Source organism: Marmota monax, unplaced genomic scaffold (assembly GCF_021218885.2).
Source record: "Marmota monax isolate L192 unplaced genomic scaffold, Marmota_monax_Labrador192_F-V1.1 WCK01_AAM20220418_F8-fsc00108, whole genome shotgun sequence".
Classification (NCBI taxonomy): Eukaryota; Metazoa; Chordata; class Mammalia; order Rodentia; family Sciuridae; genus Marmota; species Marmota monax.
Genome location: NW_026694593.1, coordinates 2,440,665 through 2,465,837, shown reverse-complemented (window position 1 = coordinate 2,465,837; position 25,173 = coordinate 2,440,665). Strand labels below are relative to the sequence as shown.

General features: G+C 50.0%; 1 protein-coding gene, 1 long non-coding RNA gene and 1 pseudogene across 5 annotated transcripts in view; 2 read left to right on the top strand and 1 right to left on the bottom strand.

Annotated features, from left to right (window-relative positions):
* Positions 1–8,405: 8,405 nt before the first annotated feature.
* LOC124077238 (phospholipid phosphatase 2-like) lies at positions 8,406–9,127 on the top strand (annotated as a pseudogene).
* Positions 9,128–20,412: 11,285 nt separating this feature from the next.
* Positions 20,413–22,479, bottom strand: LOC124077506 (uncharacterized). Of its 4 annotated transcripts, none has more exons than XR_009224654.1 (3): positions 22,123–22,479; positions 21,841–21,960; positions 20,413–20,562 (listed from the first exon to the last, which is right to left on the bottom strand). It is a non-coding gene; the product is annotated as an uncharacterized LOC124077506 (long non-coding RNA). The 4 variants fall into 4 exon arrangements; XR_006846625.2 differs by having other exon boundaries at positions 21,854–21,960; positions 22,123–22,464; XR_009224655.1 differs by having other exon boundaries at positions 20,907–21,960; positions 22,123–22,413.
* A 224-nt stretch (positions 22,480–22,703) lies between these two features.
* Il6r (interleukin 6 receptor) overlaps positions 22,704–25,173 on the top strand; it is a 45,738-nt gene continuing 43,268 nt past the window's right edge. The window contains exon 1 of the mRNA XM_046421952.2: positions 22,704–22,900. Coding sequence (XP_046277908.1) covers positions 22,819–22,900 — 82 coding nt within the window. The 5' untranslated portion in view covers positions 22,704–22,818. The remainder of the gene's footprint in view (positions 22,901–25,173) is intronic.

The window sequence follows — 25,173 nt, the reverse complement described above, 5'->3', positions numbered from 1 at the left end:
CAGCACCCCCTCTCTCTGCCCGCTTTCTGCATCCGAGTTTCATCTAGGAGATGGGCGTGGGCCATGCTGAGGCAGAGCTTGGAGACTTTGTGTCCAGCTGACGGCTGATGCTTCAGACCTTGAACTGATTGCTGTTCTAAACACAGGCCAACTTATTCCTAATACATTCTGGGGGCCGGGAGTGGGGGATCTGGGCAGGGAAAGTTCCAGAGTACCAGGTAAATATTTTTAAAGACCTTAAAATATTTTTACCACTGAGATAGATTCCTAGATCTTTTTGTTGTTGTTGTTGTTTTTTTTTTTTTTTTTTTTTTGAGGCAGGGTCTCACTAAGTTGCTGAGGCCGGTTTTGAACTTGTGATCCTCCTGCTTCAGCCTCCCAAGCCATTGATATAAAGGCATGTGCCGCCAAGCCTGGTTCCTCATGTCTTTTCTAATGACATCAACCTCATAGCCTCAGAGGTTCCTGGCTTTTTAAGGGACTATCAAGGAACCTAGCAGGCACAGTGGTATGTGCCTGTAATTCCAGCTGTATGAGAGGCTGAGCTAGGAGGACTTCAAATTCTAGGCCAGCCTGGGCAACTTAATGAGCCCCTGTCTCAGAAAGTAAAAGGGTTGGGGATATAGCTCATTGATAAAGCACCCCTGGGTTCCATCCCTACTACCACAAGAAATACATAAATAAATATTTAAAAAGGAATCTAACTATTATATAGACTCTGCCGGAGGTCCTAGCGCATAAGGTGAACTTTCCTTCAGGAAACTGTGTGGGGGAGGCTCCTGGTTCCAGGAGAGCTAGGGCCTGGGTGTGGGGACCAGGCAGAGCAAACTTCCTGCGATGGCTGTCCCCAGGCTTGTTTTCCCCTCCACCCTAACCATCTATTCTGTCATAGGGAAATCTTTCTTTCCTTCTCAGAAGCAAGAGTTCTAAGCAGGTGCTAAGCTCAGAGGGAGCCGTGAAGACAAGATCAGTTTCCTCCTCAAGGAGAAGAAGTCTAGGGCCAGAAAGTACCACTGCTGCCTGCCTGCCCGGGAACACAGCCTGCTCCGGCCTCCGTGTGGGGAGGGCCTGCCCAACCCTTCTCGGGTCTGTCTGGAACTCTGAGCCTCAGGTAGCAGAGTGGCATCTGGCCACGGTCCCTCCCTCTCTGGGGTGCAGAAGCAGGCCTTAATCCCTTGAGATGGGCTAGGCTGCCAACTTGGGTGTCCTAGCTTTCACTGCAAGCGGAGGCTGATGCCTCTCTTTCCCATGAGGCCCCCACGCCCTTGAACTTCCTGCCTCTCACTGCTGACCTACGGAGCAGTTTCAGAGGACAGATGAAGACTCTTCAGCTTGATACTCTTGAGAGAATATCCACCCTGCTCCTCAGCAAACCCAATCCTGTACAGATACCTGAGGGGCAAGGCCAACGTATGTCCACTCTCCCTGCCACCTCGGGGCCTGTTTTCTTCCCTTTTTGTACAAACATACCTCTACTGAGCATTTAGGTTCCCCACTTTGTCCCTTCTGTGCTGTAGACATTCCCTGACCTCCTGATCCCTTCCTTACGTCACTAAGTCACTGCAGCCTTGGGCACCTTGGATCTTATTCTGGTCCCTGGTACCACCAAGGTCCCAGGGCCTTCTCTGTTGGTGTGAAGGAGCACCCTTGGGCACCCACCGTGGAAGGGAGGAGCTCCACCTCTGAAATTTCACAGTTCAGTGTTTGATCATTCAGATCCTTTGGTTCGAGCTGTGGAATATGAAAAAAGAGACACAGCTGGGCTTGGTGGCACACATTTATAATCCTGGCTACCTGAGAGGCTGAGGCAGGAGGATCTCAAATTTGAGGTCAGCCTGGGCAACTTAGTCTCTGTCTCAAAGTAAAATTTTGAAGGGCTGGGAATGTAGCTCAGTGGTTAAGCGCATCTGGGTTCAATCCCCAGTACCATAAAAAAATATAAAATTAAAAAATAAAAAGCCTAGCTGGGTGTATTGGTGCATGCCTGTAATCCCCAGTGAGGCAAGAGGATCTTGAATTCAAAGTCAACTTCAGCAAGTTAACGAGGCCCTGTCTCGAAGCATAAAAAGGGCTGGGAATGTGGCTCAGTGGTAAAGCACTCCTGGGTTCAGTCCTTAGTACCAAATAAATAAATAGCCTGTGGGAGGTGAGGAGGGAGAACCATGCCCTATTTCCTCTTCATGAGCCACTCTTCTCCCTGCTCACAGCTCTGGGACAGGCAGCTGTAGTCCAGGGTGCCCCTCCTCCCGGTCCTCAGTTGCTGCTGTGCTCTGGCTCTGGGTCAATGGCTTTCTGCACTAGGAAAACTGCTTTGGGGCTGTGCTTGACCGTTTTGCATGAGGTTCCTGGTGCCAAGATTTGCAGGGCTTCAGGAGCCCAGGTGGTTGCATTGGGATGCCCAATGCCCAGAGGAAGTCAGGTGGCTGCCCAGGCCCAGAGGACCCTCCAAAGAATCTGCAGAGCTTCTGTGGTTGGAGGGAAACCATTTGAACTTGGGCCTGGGGGCTGGTTCTCCACTGGAGAAGGGAGGACTCTTACAAACTGTTTTGTGCAGTTGGAAAGAATACCAGGATATTGGAAAAACATCGGAGGCCTCCTCGGTGGTTCCAAATGATGGCTGTTCTCTAGCTCTACCGTCACACCAAGAAGGGGAAGAAGAGATGGCCTCTCACCCTGTCTTTGCAACTAGCCCGGTGCCCTGTTAGATTTTCGACAATATCCTGGCCAGTAATAGTAACTTTGGCTCAGGTTTTTCTCTGAGAATCTGTTGAAAGCTATGCAATAAAATGCTCAGGTGCTTTTACAAGTGCCTGCCATTTCACAGGCTCCTCATCTGTCCTGCTTATAGGCAGGCCTTCCTGGAATGCTCCTGGGCCTCAGGGAAAGGAACAAACAGAGGCCCACAAACCCCACGTCTAGGTGTGGAGGAGTTACGAAATCAGGCTCACAGTCTGTTATGTTCCATCCTCCTACCTTGAATGATTGATCTTCATAACAACTTGGAAGGCCAGGTTTAAATTCAGCTCTGGTTACCTTTGCCCTCCCAGCCCTCTGCCTGCCTCCCCCTGTCTCTTTCCATCCCCTGGGCCCATTCTGCACTGAGGGATCCTGCAGCACCTAAGTGGATCCCCCCACTCACAAGTCCTAGCTCCACCCCCACCCCTCTGCAAACAGCTGCTCCTGGTGGCCTCGTGGGCCAGATGGGCACACTAGCAAAGGAGGGTACCAAGAGCAGAAGGCTAAACAGACCCTGGAAGTGGACTCTGGGTTATTTGGGCAGAAAATATCAGCATCTAGAAGAACACTATTTCAGACAAGTATCGGCTTTTAAAGTTTCCAGGCCATGGCTGTAGCTCAGTGACAGAGCACTAGGCTGGCCCACACAAAACTCGGTTTGGGTTCAACCCCTAGTACAAAAAAAAAAAAGAAAAAAGTATCTAATATGTGATGGACTGACACTTTTGTGAAATAAGAATACAATTACAGTGCATTCCTGGGAAACGATTAGAAGCTTGGATATTGCAGCAAAGTTAAAAAAAAAAAATTTTTTTAAGATGGAGTTTCACTGTGTTGCTTCGGCCCAGGCTAAGACTTGAATTGAAGAGCTTGAGGGAGCCATGTCTTCCTCTTCTTTAAAAACATTTAATTTAGTTGGGTTTGGTGACTCATGTCTGTAATTCCAGCATCTGGGGCAGCGGAGGCAGGAGGATCACAAGTTTGAGGCCAGCCTCAGCAACGTAGTAAGACCCAATCTCGAAATAAAAAAAAGGGCTGAGGATGTAGCTCAGTGGTAAAGCGCCTCTGGGTTCAATCATCAGTACCGAAACAAACAGACAAAAAAAGTCAAATGGTGATACAAGTTTCTAAATGCTTGCTTTCAATTTCTATACTTAGCTCATTGCAGTCAAGCAAGAAGCATTTTATTGACTGGCAATAGTTCAAAGACCACACCTTCCCTGGAACGGTGGTGAACGCCTATAATCCCAGCAGCTCAGGAGGCTGAGGCAGGAAGGTCATGGGTTCAAAGTCAGCCTCAGCAGTTTAGCAAGGCCTAGGCAACTCAGTGAGACCCTGTCTCTAAATAAAATGCAAAACGGGGACGTGGCTCAGTGATTGACACAGTCTAAGGTTTCCTGTCCCAAATTATGGCTCTCGGCCTTCACTGGGCCAGTGGCCAAGGGAACCAAAGATAGAGCACATATTCATAAATAAGAAAGTCTGTTGTACAACAGAAGAAATTGACTCTGAAGTAGCTATCGATATCATTAATTACAGGCTCTCTGGAGTGTAAGAGGCCCAGGTACTAGGGCAGGCCTGATGGCTTTTTTCCCTTTTCTTTTCTACATTTCTTTCTTGTTACAGATGGAGGAGCAGTGAGTGTCACCTGCATCTGGAGCTTATCACGTGATCACGAACTCTGACCCCATTGTCCCTGACTCTTTGTTCGTGTGACTGTGAGCTCCAATCACCGTGTGTCTGTTTTCTTTCCTCCTAGAATCACTGTCTTCTATATTATATTTTATCTACTGCAGTCACAGAACAGGGGCCTAGAGGGAACTAGAGGGTGTGGGCAGCAAAGACTAGGATGAGACATGCAGTAGAGGGGCCACCACACGAGTGACTGAACATCTCCAGCGACTGACCAGAGCAGTGCTCAAGGCCAAGCAGGGCTCCAGAGAGAAAGGAAGAGGAGAGCCTGCAAGGAGGCGCCTGCAGCCGCAGCGTGGTCCTTAACGGTGACAGTCCCCGTTATTGCCAGCTGGATCACCCAGGTGGACCTTCAGGACCACACACATGCACATATGCACAAAATTAAAAGTATATAAAGAAGCTGGGCGCGGTGGCACACGCCTGTCATCCCAGCGGCTTGAGAGGCTGAGGCAGGAGGATCCCAAGTTCAAAGCCAGCCTCAGCAACTTAGTGAGGCCCTAAGCAACTCAGCAAGACCCTGTCTCTAAATAAAAATTAAAAGGGCTGGGGATGTGGCTCTGTGGTTAACTGCCCCTGGGTTGAATCCTCAGTACCAAAACTGAGTATCCCCCCACAATAAAGAAGTACATAAAGAGGAAAAATACCATTTTAAAAAATACTTCAAAATCATCAAATACCTAGAAATATCTCTAAGGTGTGAACTGCCCATGTACCCTCCACATGAGACATAGCTGTACACTGTCCCAGACAGTGTCTTCCCTCTCCCCAAAGGTAACCTCTAATCTGACCTCTAACACCACGGATCATTTCCATACTCGATGTACACTGAATCAGGTAGTATGTACTACTTGTGTTTGCTTTGTTCACTGTCATGAGATGGACCATCTATGCAGTACTAAAGGAAGAAGTGGGCCAGATGCGGTCCAAGGGCTCTGTTTTTCTGACCCTCAAGTTAGAGTATCTGAAAACTCCAAATGGCAGGTGGTGGACTTCAGCTCAGCCACCTCCAGTTGTGTTTTTAGCAATTGTGGCGGCAGTTTCCAAAGCTGGTTCCTTTCCGAGTAGCAAAGTGGCTCTATCATTCCCACGTATCACACCTGTGGTCAGCACCATCCGGAACCAAAGAGAGGAGGTGTCCTCTGTACCATCCACCTGGTCTGGACTCAGAGCCAACCCCGTGCCCTTTTGGAGCCAAGTACTTTGACCAGGGAGGTGCTGTGTGTTTGTGTGAACGGGGCAGGATGTGGGGGTAGAGGGCGTCTGTGGTCTGACTCAGTTGTAACTGGGTTCATCCCTGGATCTGGGGCTGAAATAGAGCCCTTCAACTCCTGTGGCTGCCCAGTGCAGACGGGGCAGTGTGTGTCAACGATTAGCCACAGGGACCACCGTTCCTGGGAGCAGATGAGCAGTGGTTTAGGAAGGGTATTGTTCTGTTCCAGCAAAAACCAACTGATGTCAAGTAGCAGAGGAGGTGTGTACGCTAAGTAAGTGTGTATACGCATGTCTGAGCAACTCGGAGGCCCGTGAGCGTGGGGCCCGGAGAAGGAGGCCCACCTGCCCACCTCTGGACAACATTTGCAAAAACATTGCTCTGGTTGTAACTAGATGGCAATCAGAGAGGGTCAGGACAGAAGGCAGGGGTGATTTCTAGAGAATTCCTTTTCTTTGCCAAGGCAATTTCAGCTTCATCTTGAATATAAGTCAGAGCCTCAAGAGGATTTTAAGAGAGAAAATCTCTGTCTCTTTGGTACTGGGGAATTGAACCCACAGGGGCACTTAATCACTGAGCCATACCCCCATATGTTATTTGGAGATAGGGTCTCCCTGAGTTGCTCAGAGCCTCACTAAGTTGCTGAGGCTGGCTTTGAACTTGCAATCCTCCTGCCTTAGCCTCCCGAGCACTGGGATTACAGGCAAGTGCTCCCCGGCACCCAACATCCCAGACCTTTTCATTTTTTATTTTGAGACGGGTTCTTGGTAAATTGCTGAGCCTGGCCATGCACTTGTGATCTTACTGTCCTAGCCTCCTGAATTGCCACCACACTGGGCCCACTCCATCTCAATGGCTTCGGGGTCACACTGCCCTTTCTATGACTCAAAGACAACAATAGTGCTAATTTCCAGTTCATTCATTTCTCAGGTTGTTCAACTCATCTAGATTTCCTCCCCGCTACTCCCCTCCCCTCCCGTTCACCCCTGGTGAGTCTTGCGGCTCCCCGGAGAGGATGGGTGTGGTACCTAGAGGTGGCCTCGTCCATCCTGATTGTTTAGCTTGGGAACCCGAGGGCAGAGGATGTGGGAGTGCAGAGGGGAAGGGAAGGCCCTGGAAAGTCCCTGGGAGCCTGGCAGCTCATAACCACAGCTAAGCCTGTCTAGAGAAGAAGCCTGGGTTTGAGAGCAATGAGGAAATGATTGGTATTCCACGGAGGGTGTGTGCAGCCACAGACATGTGCACGCGTGGCCCAGGCCTGCTCTTCCCGACTGCACAGGCCAGCTCCTCTAGCTCAGGTGACCCTTCGAGCCTCTTTGCCCTCCTGCAAATCCTAAGGCCTGTTCTGTTATTGACCTAAACTTTGTATGGAGTGTCAAACTCTCAGAGGTTTATTATTTTATTTATTTTTTTTTTGTATGGGGCATTGAACCTGGAGGTGCTTAACCACTGAGCCACATCCCTAGCCCTTTCTAAAATATTTTGTTTAGAGACAGGGTCTCGCTAAGTTGCTGAGGCTGGCTTTGAACTCTCGATCCTCTGCCTCAGCCTCCTGAGCTGCTGGGATTATAGGTGTGTGCCACCACGATTGGCCTCAGAGTTTTATTTAAAATGTCTTATTCTACCCTTGTGCTTGATTCATATTTTGGCTGGGTATAGAATTTTAGGTTGGAAATCAGGCATGCTGTTGCACATTTATAATCCCAGTGATTCCACAAACCGAGGAAAGAGGATCACAAGTTCAAGGCTAGTCTCGTCAATTTAGGGAGATTTTCAGCAACCTACTGAGACCCTGTCTCAAAATAACAAATACAAAGGAATGGGGGTGTCGCTCAGTGGTAGAACGCCCTGCCCCCCAGAAGAAGAAGAAGAGGAGGAGGAGGAGGAGGAGGAGGAGGAGGAGGAAGAAGGAGAAGAGAGGCCTTATTCTCTTATTCTATCCTCACATTTGTCACATTTGATTTATATTTTGGTTGGGTATAAATAGAAATTCTAGGTTACAAAAATTGCCACTTTTTTTTTTTTCATGGTGGTCTGCAGTTGTGAGACCAGGGGGAAGCAACACTTCCGGGCACAGGGGAGCCATGGCAGGCAGCTGGTGTACAGGGGGCAGGCTGGTGGGGGGTAGATCTGGAGTGTGCAGTGCCCAGGGCAGAAGGACGGAAGCATCGGGAGGGAGCAGAGTGCGTGGCTGCTGCAAAGCAGGGCAGGAGGGGCTTCCCTCCACCTCTGACTGGTGCTGGGGCTCGGATGTCCTAAAGGGAAAGCCCCGTCCTCCACAGGCGCTCCAGGGCCTTCTGTCTAGAGAGCTTTAGCAACAGGCTCGCTGTAGAGGAGAAATTCCACCCTTTAAAGCTGACAGTGTAGCCAGGCATGGTGTCCCCGGCTTGCATCCCATCTGTGGGGACTGTGTGTGTGTGTGTGTGTGTGTCCTGAGGCAGGTGGATGGCAAGCTCAAGGCCAGCCTCCAAAGCTTAATGAGTCCCCGTCTCAAAATAATCATAAATCCACACGGTGGTGGCACCTGTGTGTAATCCCAGTGGCCCCAGGAGGCTGAGGCAGGAGGATTGCAAGTTCAAGGCCAGCCTCAGCAACTTAGTGAGGCCCTAAGCAAGTCAGGGAAACCCTGTCTCAAAATAAAAAATAAAAAAGGGCTGGGGGTGACCCTGTGGCCCTGGGACGTCGCGGGCACGGCCCGGACGGGTGCGACATGGAGTGGAGCCTCTCTGCCCTTCGCCATCCTGACCCTGGTGAACACCCCATATAAGCGAGGTGTACCTACTACCCCTACTGCCCGGACACCATCACCCATGGGCTTATGGCCGGGGCCACCATCACAGCCACTGTCATCCCGGTCTCAGCTGGGGAAGCCTACCTGATATACACTGATCGCCTCTGTTCCCGTTCTGACTTCAACAACTATGTGGCTGCCCTCTACAAGGTGCTGGGCACCTTCTTGTTTGGGGCGGCCGTGAGCCAGTCCTTGACAGACCTGGCCAAGTACATGATCGGTCGTCTGCGCCCCAACTTCTTGGCCGTCTGCGACCCAGACTGGAGCCGGGTCAACTGCTCGGTCTGTGTGCAGCTGGAGAGGGTGTGCAGGGAGCCCTGCCCACGTCACCGAGGCCAGGCTCTCTTCCTACTCTGGTCACTCCTCCTTCGGGACGTACTGTATGCTGTTCTTGGCGGTCCGGTCCAGTATGTCTCAGACTTCTTCAAAGCCCGACCCCTGCGGCCCTGCCTGGAGGAGGCGGTGGAGCGCAGCCCAGCCTGTCCCTGACGCTGACTGTCGGCGAGGCCTGGCACAACCACCGTGGCTACCCCGTCTCCTCCTCCTGAGCCAGGACCTCCAGGCGACCATCTGTGGGCCAGCTATGCCTGGGCCCTGGTCAGCAGGAGGACCCAGACAGGCCCCAGGTTCCCAGCTAGTGCCAGAGGCAAGCAGTGCCCCTGGGGGCCAGGCGTCCTGTGGGCTGTCCTGGCTGCTCCTTGTGTGGGGTGGGGAAGGGCCTGGGAGCCAGGCACCCCGGGCTTCATGGGGGTGTGCACGTGGGTTTCTAATAAAGCAGGCATTTGTTGAGGGCCTTGCTGCCAGGATGGCTTCCTGCTTCTCTCTGGCCGGCACACAGAGTTATCTCATGACCAGAGGGCCTGAGCCGAGGGCGGGCAGGACCCCAGGGCACAGCCGGGAGGAGTCTGGCGGTGGAGACAGCAGGTTGAGTGCGTTGAGGGAAAGCACACCCCTGGTGCACGGCCAGAAAGACCAGCCAGACTCACTGCCCTTCCTGAGTGCTGCCCTTTCCCCTCCTCAACCCTGTGTATGCCCCAAGGCCTCAGAGTCCCTCCACAGGTGATGGGGGTCCTGCCTTCCGGACTGCCCTTCAGCAGCACCCTCCGCCCTGCACAGACTGGGCTCCAGGCCCTGCAGGAAGCACTGTCCATGCCTTCCCTGTGCCCCTGTGGGACTCTGGCCTGAGCCCTGCCGTCCTGACCCTCTGTCGACAGCTGGTTCTGAAGCCAGAGGCTGGGCTGGTGCCTCTAAGCCATTTCAGAACTTTCTGGGTTTGCCTTTTCAGTGGGAGACTGATTCATAGATTTTGTTTTTTACCAAAAAAAAAAAAAAAAAGAAAAAGAAAGAAAATGGCTGGGGATGTGGCTCAGCGGTTACACACCCCTGGGCTCAATCCCTGGTGCCATTAAATAAATAAATAAAGTTGAATCCCATTTTTGTTTCATGAGTGTAGTATCTTTTAGTGTAACTGAGGATATGATGGTAGTTTTTGTTTTTTTTTGGTCCTATGTAGAATTTGTTCCTGCAAATGCTTTCCATTCTGCTTTTGTTTGTTTGTTCTATTTTTGGTGCTTGAGGGTTTGTTCAGGCAGCTATTCAGATCACCGACTGTCTGATCATTTATGATTTTGGGGGGATTGAACTCGGGACTTGAACACACAAGGCCAGTGCTCCACCACTGAGTCACGTCCCAGCCCCTCTGTCTGATCGTTTGTGAGAGGGGATGACACAGTTAGGTCCCAACAGTAAACATACGGTTCACTCAAATTAGGATGATTTCAGGAGGATTTGTCTGCAACGTGGCCACTTGCAAAGTATCGGGGAGCTGTGACCTTTGGTTGGGAGACATGGGGTGGGGGAGGGGAGCCTGAGTGACCCCCAAGAGAAACCAGGGGAGTGAACTCTCTGCTCTCAACTGTCTCCTGCCCCCGGTTCCCTTGGCTCCGTGTGGGCCAGAGGTCAGAGGGGGGTATCCCCCAGCACACAGGGCCAGGTGGGGGGGGGTAGAGGAGCAAGGGAAGTTAGCTCCCACAGCAATCGGCACCCTGGAAGCTGAGTGTGCACACTCACGCACACACACATGCGCATGCACACACACACACACTCATGCACACACAGTCACGCACACACACACACATTCAGTTCCAGAGGTCCTCGGAGCTGCCCATTCATGAGTCTTGCAGGGGTCTGTGGGGTCAGTCGGGGCCTTCTCACTTTCCCTGTGCACTTAAGGATTCCGCGCCTTTGAGTTGGCTAAGTCAGTGCTACCTAAACCTAGGTGGGTTCCTGGCTCTTGGGCTCTATCTGGAAATATCAAAACTTCCTTGGCTATATATCTGGAATGATCTTGTGGGAAAGAGAAGAAGAGTCATCCTGAGGCTGGAATGTGAGTGTCCAAGTGTCTCAAAGACCGTACCGAACTCTAGAGCCCGTGGGTTTGGGGGAGGGAGATAGCAACTAAGGCTAGCTATGTGAGTCTTTTGGAAAGTTTATTATATGTTAGGGGTTCAATTCTTTTTTTTTTTTGGTGTGTGTGTGTGTATGCGTGCGTGTGTGTATACACATGCATGTTGGGGCTGAAACTCAGGGCCTTACACATGCTAAGTACATGCTGTACTACTGAACTGCAGCCTCAGGTCCCAATTTCTAATGTGTGTGTGGTTTATGTGTGTGTGTGTGTGTGTGCGCGCAGGATCACTCTGGGGATTTAACATAGATAGAAGCACTCTTCCACTGAGCTACATCCTCAGTCCTTTTAAGTTTTTATTTTGAGACAGACTCTCACTAAGGTGCTAAGGGTCTCATAAAGTTGCTGAGGCTGGCCTTGAACTTGCAATCCTCCTGCCTCAGCCTCCTGAGTTGTTGGATTACAGGCCTGTGTCATTGTTCCTAGCCCTGGTCCCATTTTGCTTTCCTTTATTTATTTATTTATTTATTTTTTTGTTGTTGTTCCAGGGATTGAACCCAGAGGTGCTTAATCACTGGGCAACACTTCCAGACCCTTTTACAATATTTTATTTATAGACAGAGTCTCACTAAATTTCTTAGAGCCTTACAAATTTGCTGAGGCTGTCTTTGAACTTGAGATCCTCCTATCTCAGCCTCCCAAGCCACTGGGTTTACATTATTTGCCCTTTTTATTTTGAGACAGGCTCTCATTAAATCATAGAGGTTGGTTTTAAATTTGTGATCCTCCTGCTTTAGCCTCCCAAGGAGCTGGGATTGCAGAAGTGCACCATTGTACCCAGCAGAATAGAATTTACAAATAAAATGACAAGGAATTGGTTTATCCAATTATGGAGGTTGACAAACCTCATGATCTTTTTTTTAATACATTTATTTTATTTGTTTATTTTTATGTGGTGCTGAGGATTGAACCCAGGGCTTCGCCTGGGCTAGGCAAACGCTCTACTGCTGAGCCACCCCCCCAGCCCCCACCCCCCATAATGTTAAGAAACAGCAAACTGGAGACCCACAAGAACTGATGTCCAAAGCCTGGCCCAGGAGGACTGTGGTGTGGTTCCAGTCTGCAGGCCCCAGGGCCCAAACCCAGGAAGAGCTGATGTGTCCACTCCAAGTCGCAGCCAGGAGGAGTCAGTGTCTCAGTTCAAAGGCAGCCAGGCAGGAGGGACTCTTTCTTATATGGAAGAGGGTCAGCTTTTGTACTGCTTAGGTCTCCCATTGATTGGACGGGATGCACCCTCACGGAGGAGGACAATCTGCTTTACTTAGCCTACTGACTTAAATGCTGCTCTGATCCAACTCCTGCCCCCTGGAGAGACATGCCCAGAATAATGCCCGATTAAATATCTGAGCACCCCGAAGCCCACTCAGGTCAGCGTGCAGAACTGACCACTGTGTCCCCTTCCTCGCTGGGTGTTGCAGGAGCTGGGAGTCTGCAAACTGTTTTTCCCAGGTTTCTTTCTAGCTGGTTCCTCCTCCTCCTCCTTTTTCTTCTTCTTTTTACTGGGGACTGAACCCTGGTGTGCTTAACCACTGAGTCACATCCCCAGCCCTTTAATTTATTTGTTTATTTTATTTTTTTAGTTATAGAACAAAATACCTTTATTTTATTTATTATTATTATTCTTTTTCAATGCGGTGCTGAGGAGCGAACCCAGTGCCTCACACGTGCTGGGCGAGCGCCCTGCCACTGAGCCACAACCCCAGTCCTGCCAGACCTTTTTTGAGATAGGGCTTTGCCAAGCTTCTCAGAGCCTTACGAGGTGGCTGAGGTTGGCTTTGAATTTGTCATTCTCCTGCCTCGGCCTCCTGAGCCTCTGGGATTTCCAGGCGTGCGTGGACTCTGGATGTGGAGGTAGCATGGTGATGGGTGGCTTTGGGCCCTGGGAGCGCTTGCTCCTGGTTCCCTGCAAGGCGGTGCCCACAGCAGGTCTCAGGTAAGTGCAGCAGCCGTGCAGGTCCCCGTGACCTTCCTGATGCAGATGAGCTTTGAGTCCCATCATTTTCCTGAGACAGAGTCTAAAGTTGCCCAGGCTGGCCTTGAACTTGTGATCCTCCTGCCTCAGCCTCCCAAGTTGCCTGGGTCACAGGTGTGCACCCCGTGCCCTACCCTCTTCTGTTGGAACCCTTCCAACATCTTTGTAACTTGGTCCTTTTACAGCAGTCGGTCCTTACCACCGCGGGATGTGTTCTAAGAAACCACAAGTCCTACTGAACCCTGTAGATAACTACGCTTTCCCCTCTACCAAGATAGGTATGATGATACGCGGCCAGTGGCACGTTCCCATGATCTCAGCAGCTCAGGAGGCTGAGGCAAGAGGATCGCGAGTTCAAAGCCAGCCTCAGCAACTTAGCGAGGCCCTGGGCAACTCAGTGAGACCCTGTCTCTAAATAAAATACAAAAACAAAAAAAGAACTGGGAATGTGGCTCAGTGGTTAGGTGCCACAGTTTAATTTAGAAATTAGGCTTGGTAAGAGACCAATAATAATTAATAATAAAATAGTACAATCATAACAATATATGATAAGTTTGTGTGAATGAGGTCTCTCTTTCAAATATCTTATTGTGCTGAACCTGCCCTTTTCTTGTGATGATGTGAGATGGTAGTAGCACGCTCGTGTAATGAGCTGAATGAGGTAAGCACTGTGACCTTACTCTTGAGTGGAGCACAAACACTAGCAGGAGATTAAACACCCGGTACACACGACCCAGAGGGGTGATTCACACCAGGGCGGGATGGCTCGGATGGCTAGAGGTTTCATTACGCTGTTCAAAACAGAACGCCATTCCAAATTTATGAACTGAGGACATAGCTCTTTGGTAAAGTGCTTGCCTCGCACGCATAAGGCCCTGGGTTCAATTCTCAGCACCACACACACAAAAACCAAACAAAACCCAACAATTTATGAATTATTTAAACTTGGAATTTCACTTTAATATTTTTGAACTGAGGTCGATTGTAGGTAACTGAAACCACAGACTGTAGTAACTGTAACACCACTGTGTTACACTCCCTCAGTTTGAAAGACCTGAAGTAGTTTTTGTTTTCTTGATCATATTTCTTTCTTTCTCTCTCTTTTTTTCTTGGTTAGGGGGTGGACTGGGGATTGAACTCAGGGGTGCGTAACAACACTGAACCACATTCCCAACCCTTTTTGTTTTTCATTTAGAGACAGGGTCTGGCTGAGTTGCTTAGAGCCTCATTTACTTGCTGAGGCTGACTTTGAACTTGCCATCCTCCTGCCTCAGCCTCCCAAGCTGCTGGGATTACAGGTGTGCACCACCCCACCTGGCTGGACTATACTTCTGACTTATGAACGTTACACTTGTCAGGCCTGGGGATGTAGCTCAGCAGGAGAGTGCTTCCTAAGCATCCACAGGCCCTGTGTGGGATCCTAGTGCACATGCACATGCACACACACAATTAGGCTTATCTGTTTTATGGAAATTATGATATTCTTCTTAACAAGATTAATTTGAAGAGCCAGATGTGATGGTGTACACTTTGAATCCTGGCAACTTGGGAGGCTGAGGCAGAAGGATTGCAAATTTGAGGCCAGCCTCAGCAACTTAGTGAGATCTTGTCTCAAAATAAAGAATAAAAAGGGCTGAGAAAAAAAAACACTGAGGCGTAGCTAGTGGTAAATCACCTCTGGGCTAAAATCTTCAACTCCTCACCTCCAGTACATTAATTAATTAATTAATGGACTGGGAATGTAGCTCAGTGGTAGAGCATCCTTGGGTTTAATCCCTAACACATGCACACACACACACACACACACCAAAAAAACAAACTTAATTTTTTTTCTCCCCTTCTATGATTTTTAAAAATTTTGGATATATAAATATATATATATATTTTTTTTTCTTTTTTTTTTTGGAGACAGGTTATCTCGTAAGTTACCTAGGGCCTCTCTAAATTCCTGAGGCTGGCTTTGAATTTGTAGTCCTCCTGCCTCAGCCTCCCAAATCCCTGGGATTATAGGCGTGTACCACTGTGCCAGGTTCCTATTTATTCTTTTCCAAAAAGAATTATTAAAAAAAATTGTAGCTGTAGATGGACAACATTTCTTTATTTTGTTTTTATGTTTTTTTTATGTGGTGCTAAGGATTGAACCCAGTGCCTCAAATGCTAAGCAAGTGCTCCACCACTGAGCTACAACCTCTGTCCCCTATTTACTCTTTTTAAACTGTTTTATTGAGAAATATTTCACATAATATACAAGTTTAATATATAATTCACTTATTTAAAGCATACATCTGAGTTTCTAGTGTACTCATAGGAAAGTATAACCATTACCAATTCTAGAACTTTTCCGTTACCTTGAAAATCAACCCTCTAACTTTCAGCCATCACTAACTCTCCCTTTAGCCCCAGGACCACTGGTCTACCTTCTGACCCCACGATTCCCCTACTCTGGACTTTCATATGAATGGAGTCATATACATGATACATTTTTGAGGTGACTTCCTTCATTGATAATAATGTTTTCAAGGTTCACTCATAGCCAAATGTCTTGGCCAAATAATATCTCCTTGTATGGATATACCCCGTTTTTATTTATCCACTCACGCTGATGGACATTTGGTTTTCTATCTTTTGACTGTTGTGAATGATGTTGCTGAAGACATCATGTATGAGTTTTTGTGTGGACGTATGTTTTCATTTCTCTCGGATACATACCTTAGAGTGGAATTGCTGGATCATACAGTAACTCTATGTTTAATCAGTGTGAGGAACTGCCAGACTGTTTTTCAAAATGACTATGTCATTTCATATTCACTCCTACCAGCAGCAGATGAGAGTTCTAGTTTCTCCATATCCTCTCCAACACTTGTTATTATCTGTCACCCCCACTGCACCGGCACTTAATGGGGACTGAACCCAGGGGCACTCGACCACTGAGCTACATCCCCAGCCTTTTTTATTTTTTTATTTATTCTGAACAGGATCTCGCTAAATTGCCCAGTCTGGCCTCGAATTTGCCAACCTCCTGTCTCAGCCTCCTGAGGACCTGGGATTACAGGCGTGCACTGCTACACTGGGTTTACTATTTCTAGTTTATAAATAAGGAAAATGAAGTTCAGACAGATAATAATTGTCCCAGGGTCCCAGCTGTCAATAGCAGAGCTGGGTTTATGTTGTCTGATTACACATAAAAAGCTGCACATATGCAAGAGTCCGCTTATAATATATACAAATGGAGTATGTGATCAGCAATATAGAGAGTGATTATCACTCAACCCTTTTTCTACAAAAATCCAGAGCAGTCTCTGCTGGGAAGCACAAGAGCAAACAATTCATGGGTACTTGTGAAATCCAAGTTTAGACTATCTTCCAGGAAAAGTGAATTGGCAGAGGAGTGATTGCTGAAGCCTCAGCTCTGACATGACATGCCTGCTGTCAGCAGAAGCAAACCTGAATCAATAGTTAGGTCTCGGGAGGCTGAGGCAGGAGGATCGAAAGTCCAAAGCCAGCCTCAGCAATTTAGCGAAGCCCTAAGCAACTCAGAGAGACTCGGTCTCTAAATAAAATACAAAAAAGGGTTGGGTATGGCGTTCAGTGGTTGAATATCCAAGGGTTCCATCCCTGCTACCAAACCAAACGAAACAAAAAACAAAACAAAAACCAAAAAAAAATCCCAAACAGGTCTGTGGGTAAATGGTTCTGTAGACCCAAGCACTAACTAACCCAAGGGGCTTCTTAGCAGGAGGCTCAAAGAGCATCTAGTGACCAAATTACATTTTTTTTTGGTTTTTTTTTTTTGGTACTGGAGATTAAACGGGGGATGGGGAGGGGTCTCTGGGTGGGGATGGGGCTGACAGCTGAATGACATCCGGCCCTTTTTATATCTTATTTTGAGAAAGAATTTTGCTAAGTTGCTTAGGGCTTCACTAAATTGCTGAGGCTGGCCTGGAACTTGCAATCTTCCTGCCTCAGCCTCCCAAGTCACTGGGATCACAGGTGTGCACCACCACCAAATTATATTTCAACCTGTCTATTTTATAGGTGATAAAATGAGCTGTAATTTATTCATTTTTGGTACGGGGGATTGAATCCAGGGGTGCTTAACCACTGAGCCACATCCCCAGCCTTTTTTATTTGGGGGCAGGATCTTGTTTAAATTGCTTATGAACTCGCTAATTTGCTGAGGCTGGCTTTGAACTTGTGATTCTCCTGCCTCAGCCTCCCAAGTTGCTGGGATTACAGGCGTGTGCCTGGCTATGAGCTGTAATTCTAAAAACATATTCAGGCCAGATATGGAGGCGCACACCTATAATCCCAGCTACGTGGGAGACTGAGGCAGGAAGATCGCAAGTTTGAGGCTAGCCTCAGCAACTTAGGGAGGCACTAAACAATTTAGCAAGAGGGGTTTTCTTGAGGGGGGTACTAGGGCCTGGACTTAGGAGCACTCACCACTGAGCCACATCCCCAGCCCTATTTTGTATTTTATTTGGAGATGGGGGTCTCACTGAGTTGCTCAGTGCCTTGCTTTTGCCGAGGCTGGCTTTGTTTATTCATTTTTTTTTATGTGGTGCTGGGATTGAGCCCAGTGTCTCCTGCAGGCTGAGCGAGTGCTCTCCTACTGACCCCACACCGTACCCGAGGCTGGCTCTGAGCTGCTGGCACTGCAGGTGTGCGCCTCCACGCCTGGCGGCGAGAGGGTTTTGTCATATTGCCCAAGCTGAGCTTGAACTTGCATTCTGCCTGTGTCGGCCTCCCAAGTAGGGGGGGTTACAGGTGTGTACCCCCATGACCGGTTGACTAATTTAATCCTTATACAAATCCTATGAGAATACCTTGATTTTCCCTAATTTACAGACGGAGACATTGAGACACCAAGAAGTTAGTAACTTATCCAAGGGCAGCAGCTGGTAAGTGATAGAACTGGGATTCGAACCCAGGGAGTCTGGTTGCAGAGTTTCTGCACATAGGGTTACATTGTGTATCAGGCTTTTAAAGGGGTCTCCTGCTATATCCTTAAGTGACACGAATTATTTCCCTTCCCCACCCACCCAACTGTGCATCTACCTTGTATATATAGGGTTTCAAGTTCCTAGTTAAACGAATCTTTTAATTGTGAGTTTTTTTTTAAATGGCAAAAAATACAAAAGATGAGATTTATCATTTTAACCATTTTTAAGGGTACAGTTAGTGGCCTGAAGCACATTCCCATTATTCCGCAACCATCACCACCACGCACCTTGTAAGACAGGAACTCTCCACCCACGGAACAGTAACGTCCCATTCTTTCCTCCTCCTCATCCCTGGTAATTGCTCTTCTACTTTCTTCATTTTCTTTTTTTGTAAGGAATTAAACCCAGTGGCACTCAACCACTGAGCCACTTCCCTAGTCCTTTTTATTTTGAGTAGGGTCTCACCAAGTTGCTTAGGGTCCTGCCAAATTGCTGAGGCTGATTTTGAACTTGCAATCCTCTGCCTCAGCCTCCCGAGCCACTCCCATGCATCACTGTGCCCTGTGCCATTCTACTCTCTGTTCCTAAAACTTGCACTATTTAGGGACCTTACATAAGTGAAGTCATGTAGTATTTCTCCCCTTTTCACTTAGCATAATGTCTTCAGGATTCATTCTTCTTGTCGGGTGAGTTGGTGCATACCTGTAATCCCAGCAATTTGGGAGGCTGAGACAGGAGGATTGTAGGTTCAAGGCTAGCCTCAGCAATTTAATGAGGCTCTAAGCAACTTAGAGAGAGACCTGTGTGTGTGTGTGTGGGGGGGCTGCTGGGGACATAACTCAGTGGCAACATGCCCCTGGGTTAAATCTCCAATACCAAAAAAGATTCAGTCTTGTAGCAGGGTTCAGAGTTTCCTTCCTTTTTAGGGCTGAATAATGTTCCATTTTGTTCACATCTTTTATTTTGTTTGTCCAATCATCTGTTGAGAGACACTTATTTTTTTCTTCCCAACATTTTCATGACTTTGAATAATGCTGCTACAATGTATCACTCTTTTTCAGGGGGTGCTGGGCCAGTGTTTTATCATTAAGCTACAGCCCCAGCTCTTGAATAATGTGGCTATGAATATGTGTGTACGAGTATGTTTGAGTCTCTGCTTCCAATTTTTTTGTGTATTTACCCAGAAGTGGAACTCTGGATCATGCGGCAATCTCATTTAATTTTTTTTAATATTTATATTTTTTAGTTGTAGTTGGACACGATACCTTTATTTTATCTATTTATTTTTATGTGGTGCTGAGGATCGAACCCAGGGCCTCACACATACTAAGCGAGCGCTCTACCACTGAGCCACAACCCCAGCCCTCATTTAATTTTAATCATGATGCTTCTTAGCAAAATCATAGCATTCTATAAACAAAAAGGGCAAGAGGCTCTTATGACCCCTTTCTGAGAATGGTGCAAAAAAAAAAATCTCTTCCATGGGACAAACTCACCTGTGCTGCTGCAGTGCAAAGCAGATCAGAAAATGTACTGACCTCAGCTGCAGATGGGTGAGCCATGGGCTGAGCCTGAGCATCGTTTTGCCAGAACTGGGGATGCTCATCCCCCACTGTGAAGTGAGGGCTCCCCAGGCAGTTGGAGAGCTGGTCCCTGGCTGGGGCCTGAGGCTAGAAGCACAAGTGGTCAGAGACACAGAGTCCTATTGATCAGAGAGGTGGGGCCCTCAGAAGTCCTACCTCTATCTGCCCACACACCTCCTCCCAGGCTGATAAGAAGGGGGTAGGGGAAGTTTCAGAGAAGTTCTTCCTTAATTATTAATGAAACAGGAGCCCGGGAGCTGACTCCAACGCCAGAGGCCAAGGGAGAGGTCTGTACATTGGTCCAACCCCACCCCTCTGAACCCATAATTATCCCTGACCCTAAGGTGAGTTACGAACAAACAGGTCAGTTGGGCGGTGGCACACACTGTAATCCTAGCAGCTCAGGAGGCCGAGGCAGGAGGATCGTGAGTTTAAACCCAGCCTCAGTGACTTAGCAAGGCCCTAAGCAACTCAGTGAGACCCTGTTTCTAAATAAAATACCAAAAAAAAAGGCGGGGTGGGGGACTGGCAATGTGGCTAAGTGGTTAGTGCCCCTGGGTTCAATTTCCAGCAGGAAGAAGAAGAAGAAGGAGGAGGAGGAGGAGGAGGAGGAGAAGAAAAGAACAAAGTGTGCTGTTTTAAACTCCTGTAAAGAATGGCCTCACTGCACAGCCCAGACTTCTGGAGGGTGGTGGACGGAGGGAACCAAAAATGGACCATGTAGGGGCTGTGGCTGGGGCTCAGTGGTGGAGTCCTTCCTAGCCTATGTGAGGCCCTGGGTTCCATCCTCAGCACCACATAAACATAAGTAAATAAAATAAAGGTATTGTGTCTATCTACAACTGGAAATATTTTTAAAAAACAGACCACGCAGCTGGGCATGGGGTGCGCATCTGTAATCCCAGTGACCAGGGAGGCTGAGGCAGGAGGATTGCAAGTTTGAGGCCAGCCTCAGCAACTTTGCCAGGCCCTGTTTCAAAATAAAAAATAAAAAAAAGGTGAATGTCACAGGGTGGCAAAGTGCTCTGGGGTTCAATCAAAAACAACCAAACAGCAATAAGAAAACACCGATCGTGGCAGGGTCGGGTCAGTGTGTCTTGTCTGCTGTCTCTCACTGCATCATCTTCAGTACACAACTTCATCTCTGGGGGTCTCAGTTTCCATTCTGTAAAGCGAGAGATTGTATCAGAAACAATTTTAATTACTCGTTCTACGAGGCCTCCCCATAGGCTTTTGTCTTTGGCAAACTCTTAGCAGCTTAATTTCTTTAGCTCAGAGGTGAGAGGATTTACTGGCTGGGGAGAGTCAGCCCAGAGCTGCTCCCTCTAGGGGAGACAGAGGGTAACTGCAGGAACACTTTGGACGGCTGAAGTCCCCTGTGGTCCTTCTGCTGCAGAATCACCACCGCAGCATGTCTGAAATCTTGGACTCAGGATGCTTCAGCCTCGTCTGGTTCTCATTTCTGTGTTTTTGGAGCCCAGATACCTGCATTCCCACCCTGCCATTCACCTGGAGCTCTATGCAACTCCATATTCCCGTGGCCTGAGTCTTTGTTTTTTGTTTTCGTCCTTCCTAGGGATGGGTGGGAGCTACCCACCCCAAGGCTGCTGGCATCAGGGATCAGATCTGAGAATGGGCCGGCCAGACTGAACTGCATAGGTATTTTCTTTCCTTCCTTATCAATGTTTTTCATAATAACCTGGAATGTTGCCCTAGAAATTTGAACTTCCACTTAGTGTAGACTCAGGGCTTAAAGAAGGTCCGAGAAGTTGCTCAGGGCCCCAGGGGAGGTCATGTATCCTAAACAAAGGTCCTCATGAAGAGCCAGGCCTCACGAAGAGCAGTGGGGATGCAGAGAGGAGTTTGGCGGTGTGGCAGGGAAAGGAAGCAACCACACTGGGAACCACACTCCAGTTCCATGGCAATTTCTCTTTAAATAGCGAAGAGAGGGCTGCTGGGGAAATATCAACCCTCCAACATGCCTCTCTTTCCCTGTCTGCAGGTGTGGCTGAACGCAGCACACCCAAACAGCCCCCAGTTGTTCAGGGGGTCAGTGCATGTGTCTTCCTGGCATTGCTGATGGGTGTTTCCCACGGAAAGGTCCAGATGCCTGGGGTCTGAGGGCTGCATTTCAGAAGCCCTGTCTCTCCAGGCCAGGTCCTCTGGGATTGGGGGTTCCATCAGGCCACAAACTTCGTCATTCCCAGGGCCTTGATCTGGGTTTAGAATCTGCCTGAAGCACAAAGTGGAAAAACACATTCATTCTAATAAGCAGTTGCAGGCCCAGAAACTTCTCAACTTAAACCTTATTTCAGTATTTTTTCATCCCCTTCAAATTTCGCTCTGAGGCCACCCTATCTGCTTCAGGCTCTCTGGGGAAACTTGGTGGGCCCCTTTAGGAGGTCCCTCGTGGTTGCTCCTGAAAGCAAAGTGTAGTTTCTACCAAGATGGGGGACCTGCAGGTTCTGGTAGCTCGTTGAGCACCTGTGGCCCAGGTGCTTAGACGTCCTCTCCTGGAATCTTCATAATCACCCTGTCGGGTACCGGCTTTTCTTATCTCCATCTGGCAGGTGAAGAAACTGAGATTCAGAGATTCTGAACGACAGTGACAACCGCAGCAGGTGGCAGGTCTGGGTGGAAAATCTCTCCGTGAGACTCCACAACCCACACCTTCCCCGCAGCCCCCAGCAGCCTAAGAGGAGCCGCAGCGCAGAGAGAACCTGACCTCTGTCGAGTGAGTTTTCCAACGTCCGAGTCTCACTTCGGACCCGTCAAATCAGTCTCTGGAGGTCGGGTTCAGACGTCGGTGTCTTTCGAGGTCCCCAGACGGTTCCATTGGGCGGCGCGGGCGGCCCAGCGCTGCTTCCTGGTAACGGTAAGAGGCCCCTCGCCTCTCCCAGGCTCCCCAGGTGCGCCTTTCACAGTGTCACCAGCTCACGAAACCAAAACTCAAAACCCAGCCCGCGGTGGCCAACTCCCTTGCCCTCGTCGACAGACCTCGGGGAGGGCCCCGGGAAGGCTCGAGGTGCCTGCCCTCCCCGCTCAGGTGCGGCCGGCGGCAGGAAGCCGCCCCCTCCGGGAGCCGGTGCGGTGCGCGGGGCGATTGCGCCACCCGCTCCAGCTTTCGTAACTGCACCGGGGACGGCCAAGGGACGCTCGAGCGCGAGTTCCTCAAATGTTTTCCTGCGTTGCCAGGACTGTCCGCGGCTCTGAGTCATGTGCAAGTGGGAAGCTGCCCTGACACCGCGCCGGGCCAGAGGGAGCTGAGTTGGGCGCTCGGCGGGGCCGAGGCACTCGGCTGGGAGCGGAGCGCGGCCGCGGAGGGGCTCGGAGGGGCCCGCTCGCCCTCGCGTCGCCCGGCCCGGCCCGGCCGCCCCCCACCTGCCTCCCTGGGACCGCGGGCGGCGGCCGAGGAGGAAGCATGCTGGCCTTGTGCGCGCTGCTGGCCGCGCTTTCTGCGGCGCCCGGGGCGGCGCTGGCTCCAGGGGACTGCGCGGCGCTGGGTAAGGGCTCCCGCGCGCCGGGGGTCGCGGGCGGGTGGGGGATCCGCCGTGGCCGCTCACGATCGGGCGGGGGGTGGCGGTGGGGGGAGACTGGAACGAGCAAAGGAAGTGAGGTCGCCCCCCTTTTTTGTGGCTACCTTAGGTGTCCGCGGGCACCAGTCGCCAGAGCAGGGCTGATCCCGCTGCGGGGGTGGGTGCGCCCCCTGCTGCGTGCTGCTGCGCTCGGGTCTGTCTGTGCCTCGGTAGCTACCTGAGGTCTAGGTACAGGACAAGGACCTGACTCCCGCGTCCCAGAGCCCCATGCATCTATTTTCTCCGGTTATTCTAAGTGGAGATGCCACCGAGGGCGCCCCAGCGGGGCATCCTATGTCCCCGCACCCCGCTTCTCCCTTGTGTTTGAGCGGGGCACCCCGCCTGGTTCTACCCCAACCCTCTGGTGTCCGTGTGGATGACAGTGCCCTGACTGTGAAGTCTGACATCACGGGCGCTGAGTCACCGATTCTCCCGCCGCACGCACTCGCTTCAGGGGGCACCAGCTCTGGCAAGCCAATTGTCCCGTCCTGGGAATTTAACTGAGTGGGCAGCAAGGCATTGGAACCTTCTGGGGGTGACCTGAGCTGGATACCCCTTTCAGACTGGAGAGTGAGGGCCTCGTGCCCCTGTGGACTGCACTCTGCCCCCGCTGCCAGGCCTTTCCATGGGTCTGGCTACGCGCCCAGCGGCCTGCCTGGGCTTCGCTCTAGAGGACCTGCTGCTCTAGAGGGTTGTTTTAGGGTCTGAGGGCTTCTTTGAGGACACAACGGAAAACCAAGGGGCAGCCGGTAGATATTTGGAACGGATGGCTGGGAGACAGTGGCTCTGGCTGTCACTGCTTATGCCACCCTGAGCTCCTGGGGGAACCACTTTTTAGATTTCTCCCCGCAGGAAAGGTAAGGTCCACACAGGTGGAAGTTGGGCTGGAATGCCTGTGGCTCTCTTCGCTTTCTGGATGGTTGTGGTCTTTGAGTTCAGAAGAGAAAAGTTACTGCACTAACAGGCCAGTGTTGACAGAGACCAGGGTTTACACATCTTCTCCTTCCCCTTGCCCTTCCCCTTCCCCCCTTCCTCCTCCTCCTTTTTTTTTTGGTGCTGGTATTGCACCCCGAGGGCTTCACCGCTGAGCGACATCCCCAAAATATTTTTGAGACAGGATCTTGTTAGCTGAGGCTGCCTTTGAACTTGGACTCCTCCTGCTTCAACCTCTCACTGTGGCTGGGATTACAGGCATGCACCACTGTGCCTGGCTACAGGTTTTTTTTTCTTTTTTTGGCCAGGGATTGAACCCAGGGATGCTTAATCACTGAGCCACATCCCCAGCACTTTTTATTTTTTTTTTATTTTTATTTTGAGACAGGGTCTCCTTGAGTTGCTTAGGGCCTTACTTGGTTGCTGAGGCTGGCTTTGAACTCCTGATTCTCCTGACTCGGCCTCTCAAGCCACTGGGATGACAAGCATGAGTCACCATGCCTGGCTTCACTTTGACGAAGCTACAGGTTTTTTTTTTTTTTTTTTTTTTTAATTCTCCACTGATCTACATAAAACTTTGAAAGAGGCGACTGAAGTTCAGAGAGTTTGGGATGGGAAGTCGTCAAGCCTACCTGATGAAGGCTTACTCCTCTGTGGCTCTGTGCTTTACTGTGGCAGATCCCCGAGACTCCCAGATGTAGAACTGGACCCGCAGACAGAGCTGAGGATAGTTAGGGGCAAGCTGAGAGCCACTGGATGCTGGGGCAGAGAGACTGAGCAAGGGGAAGTGGAGGCCAAGACCTGCTCTTGGTGGAGTCAGAGGGATGCAGAGGCCTTCCCAGCTTCCCCAAGAAGGGAGCAGGGCTCGCTGCCTGCCTGCTCCTACTCCTGCCACTCCCCAGGGCACCTTCCCAGGAGGCTGCTGCTGCTGCTGGAGGCGTCCTTTGGTTCCTAGGTAGCTGCAAGGCCCTGTAAGGACAGTCGTTGTGCTCAGTTCTGCTTCCCTGGTGCTCTGAAGAGATGGGCAAGGGGATCTCATGACAGAGCGCTTGTAAAAGACAGAAATGAGAATTGGGGGAGGAAGTGAAAGCCCTCCCAGCTCAGAAGGAAAATGCAGAGAAGGAGAAGCATGCAGCTCCTCTCCCACACCCACTCAGACTCAGCCCACAAACTGAGAGCAAAAATACAGCAATTGTACAGGAAGCCCGGAGCAAATGACTGTGAGATAGCCCGCTGGAGAGAAATGGGGGGCAGAGGAGGCAGCGGAG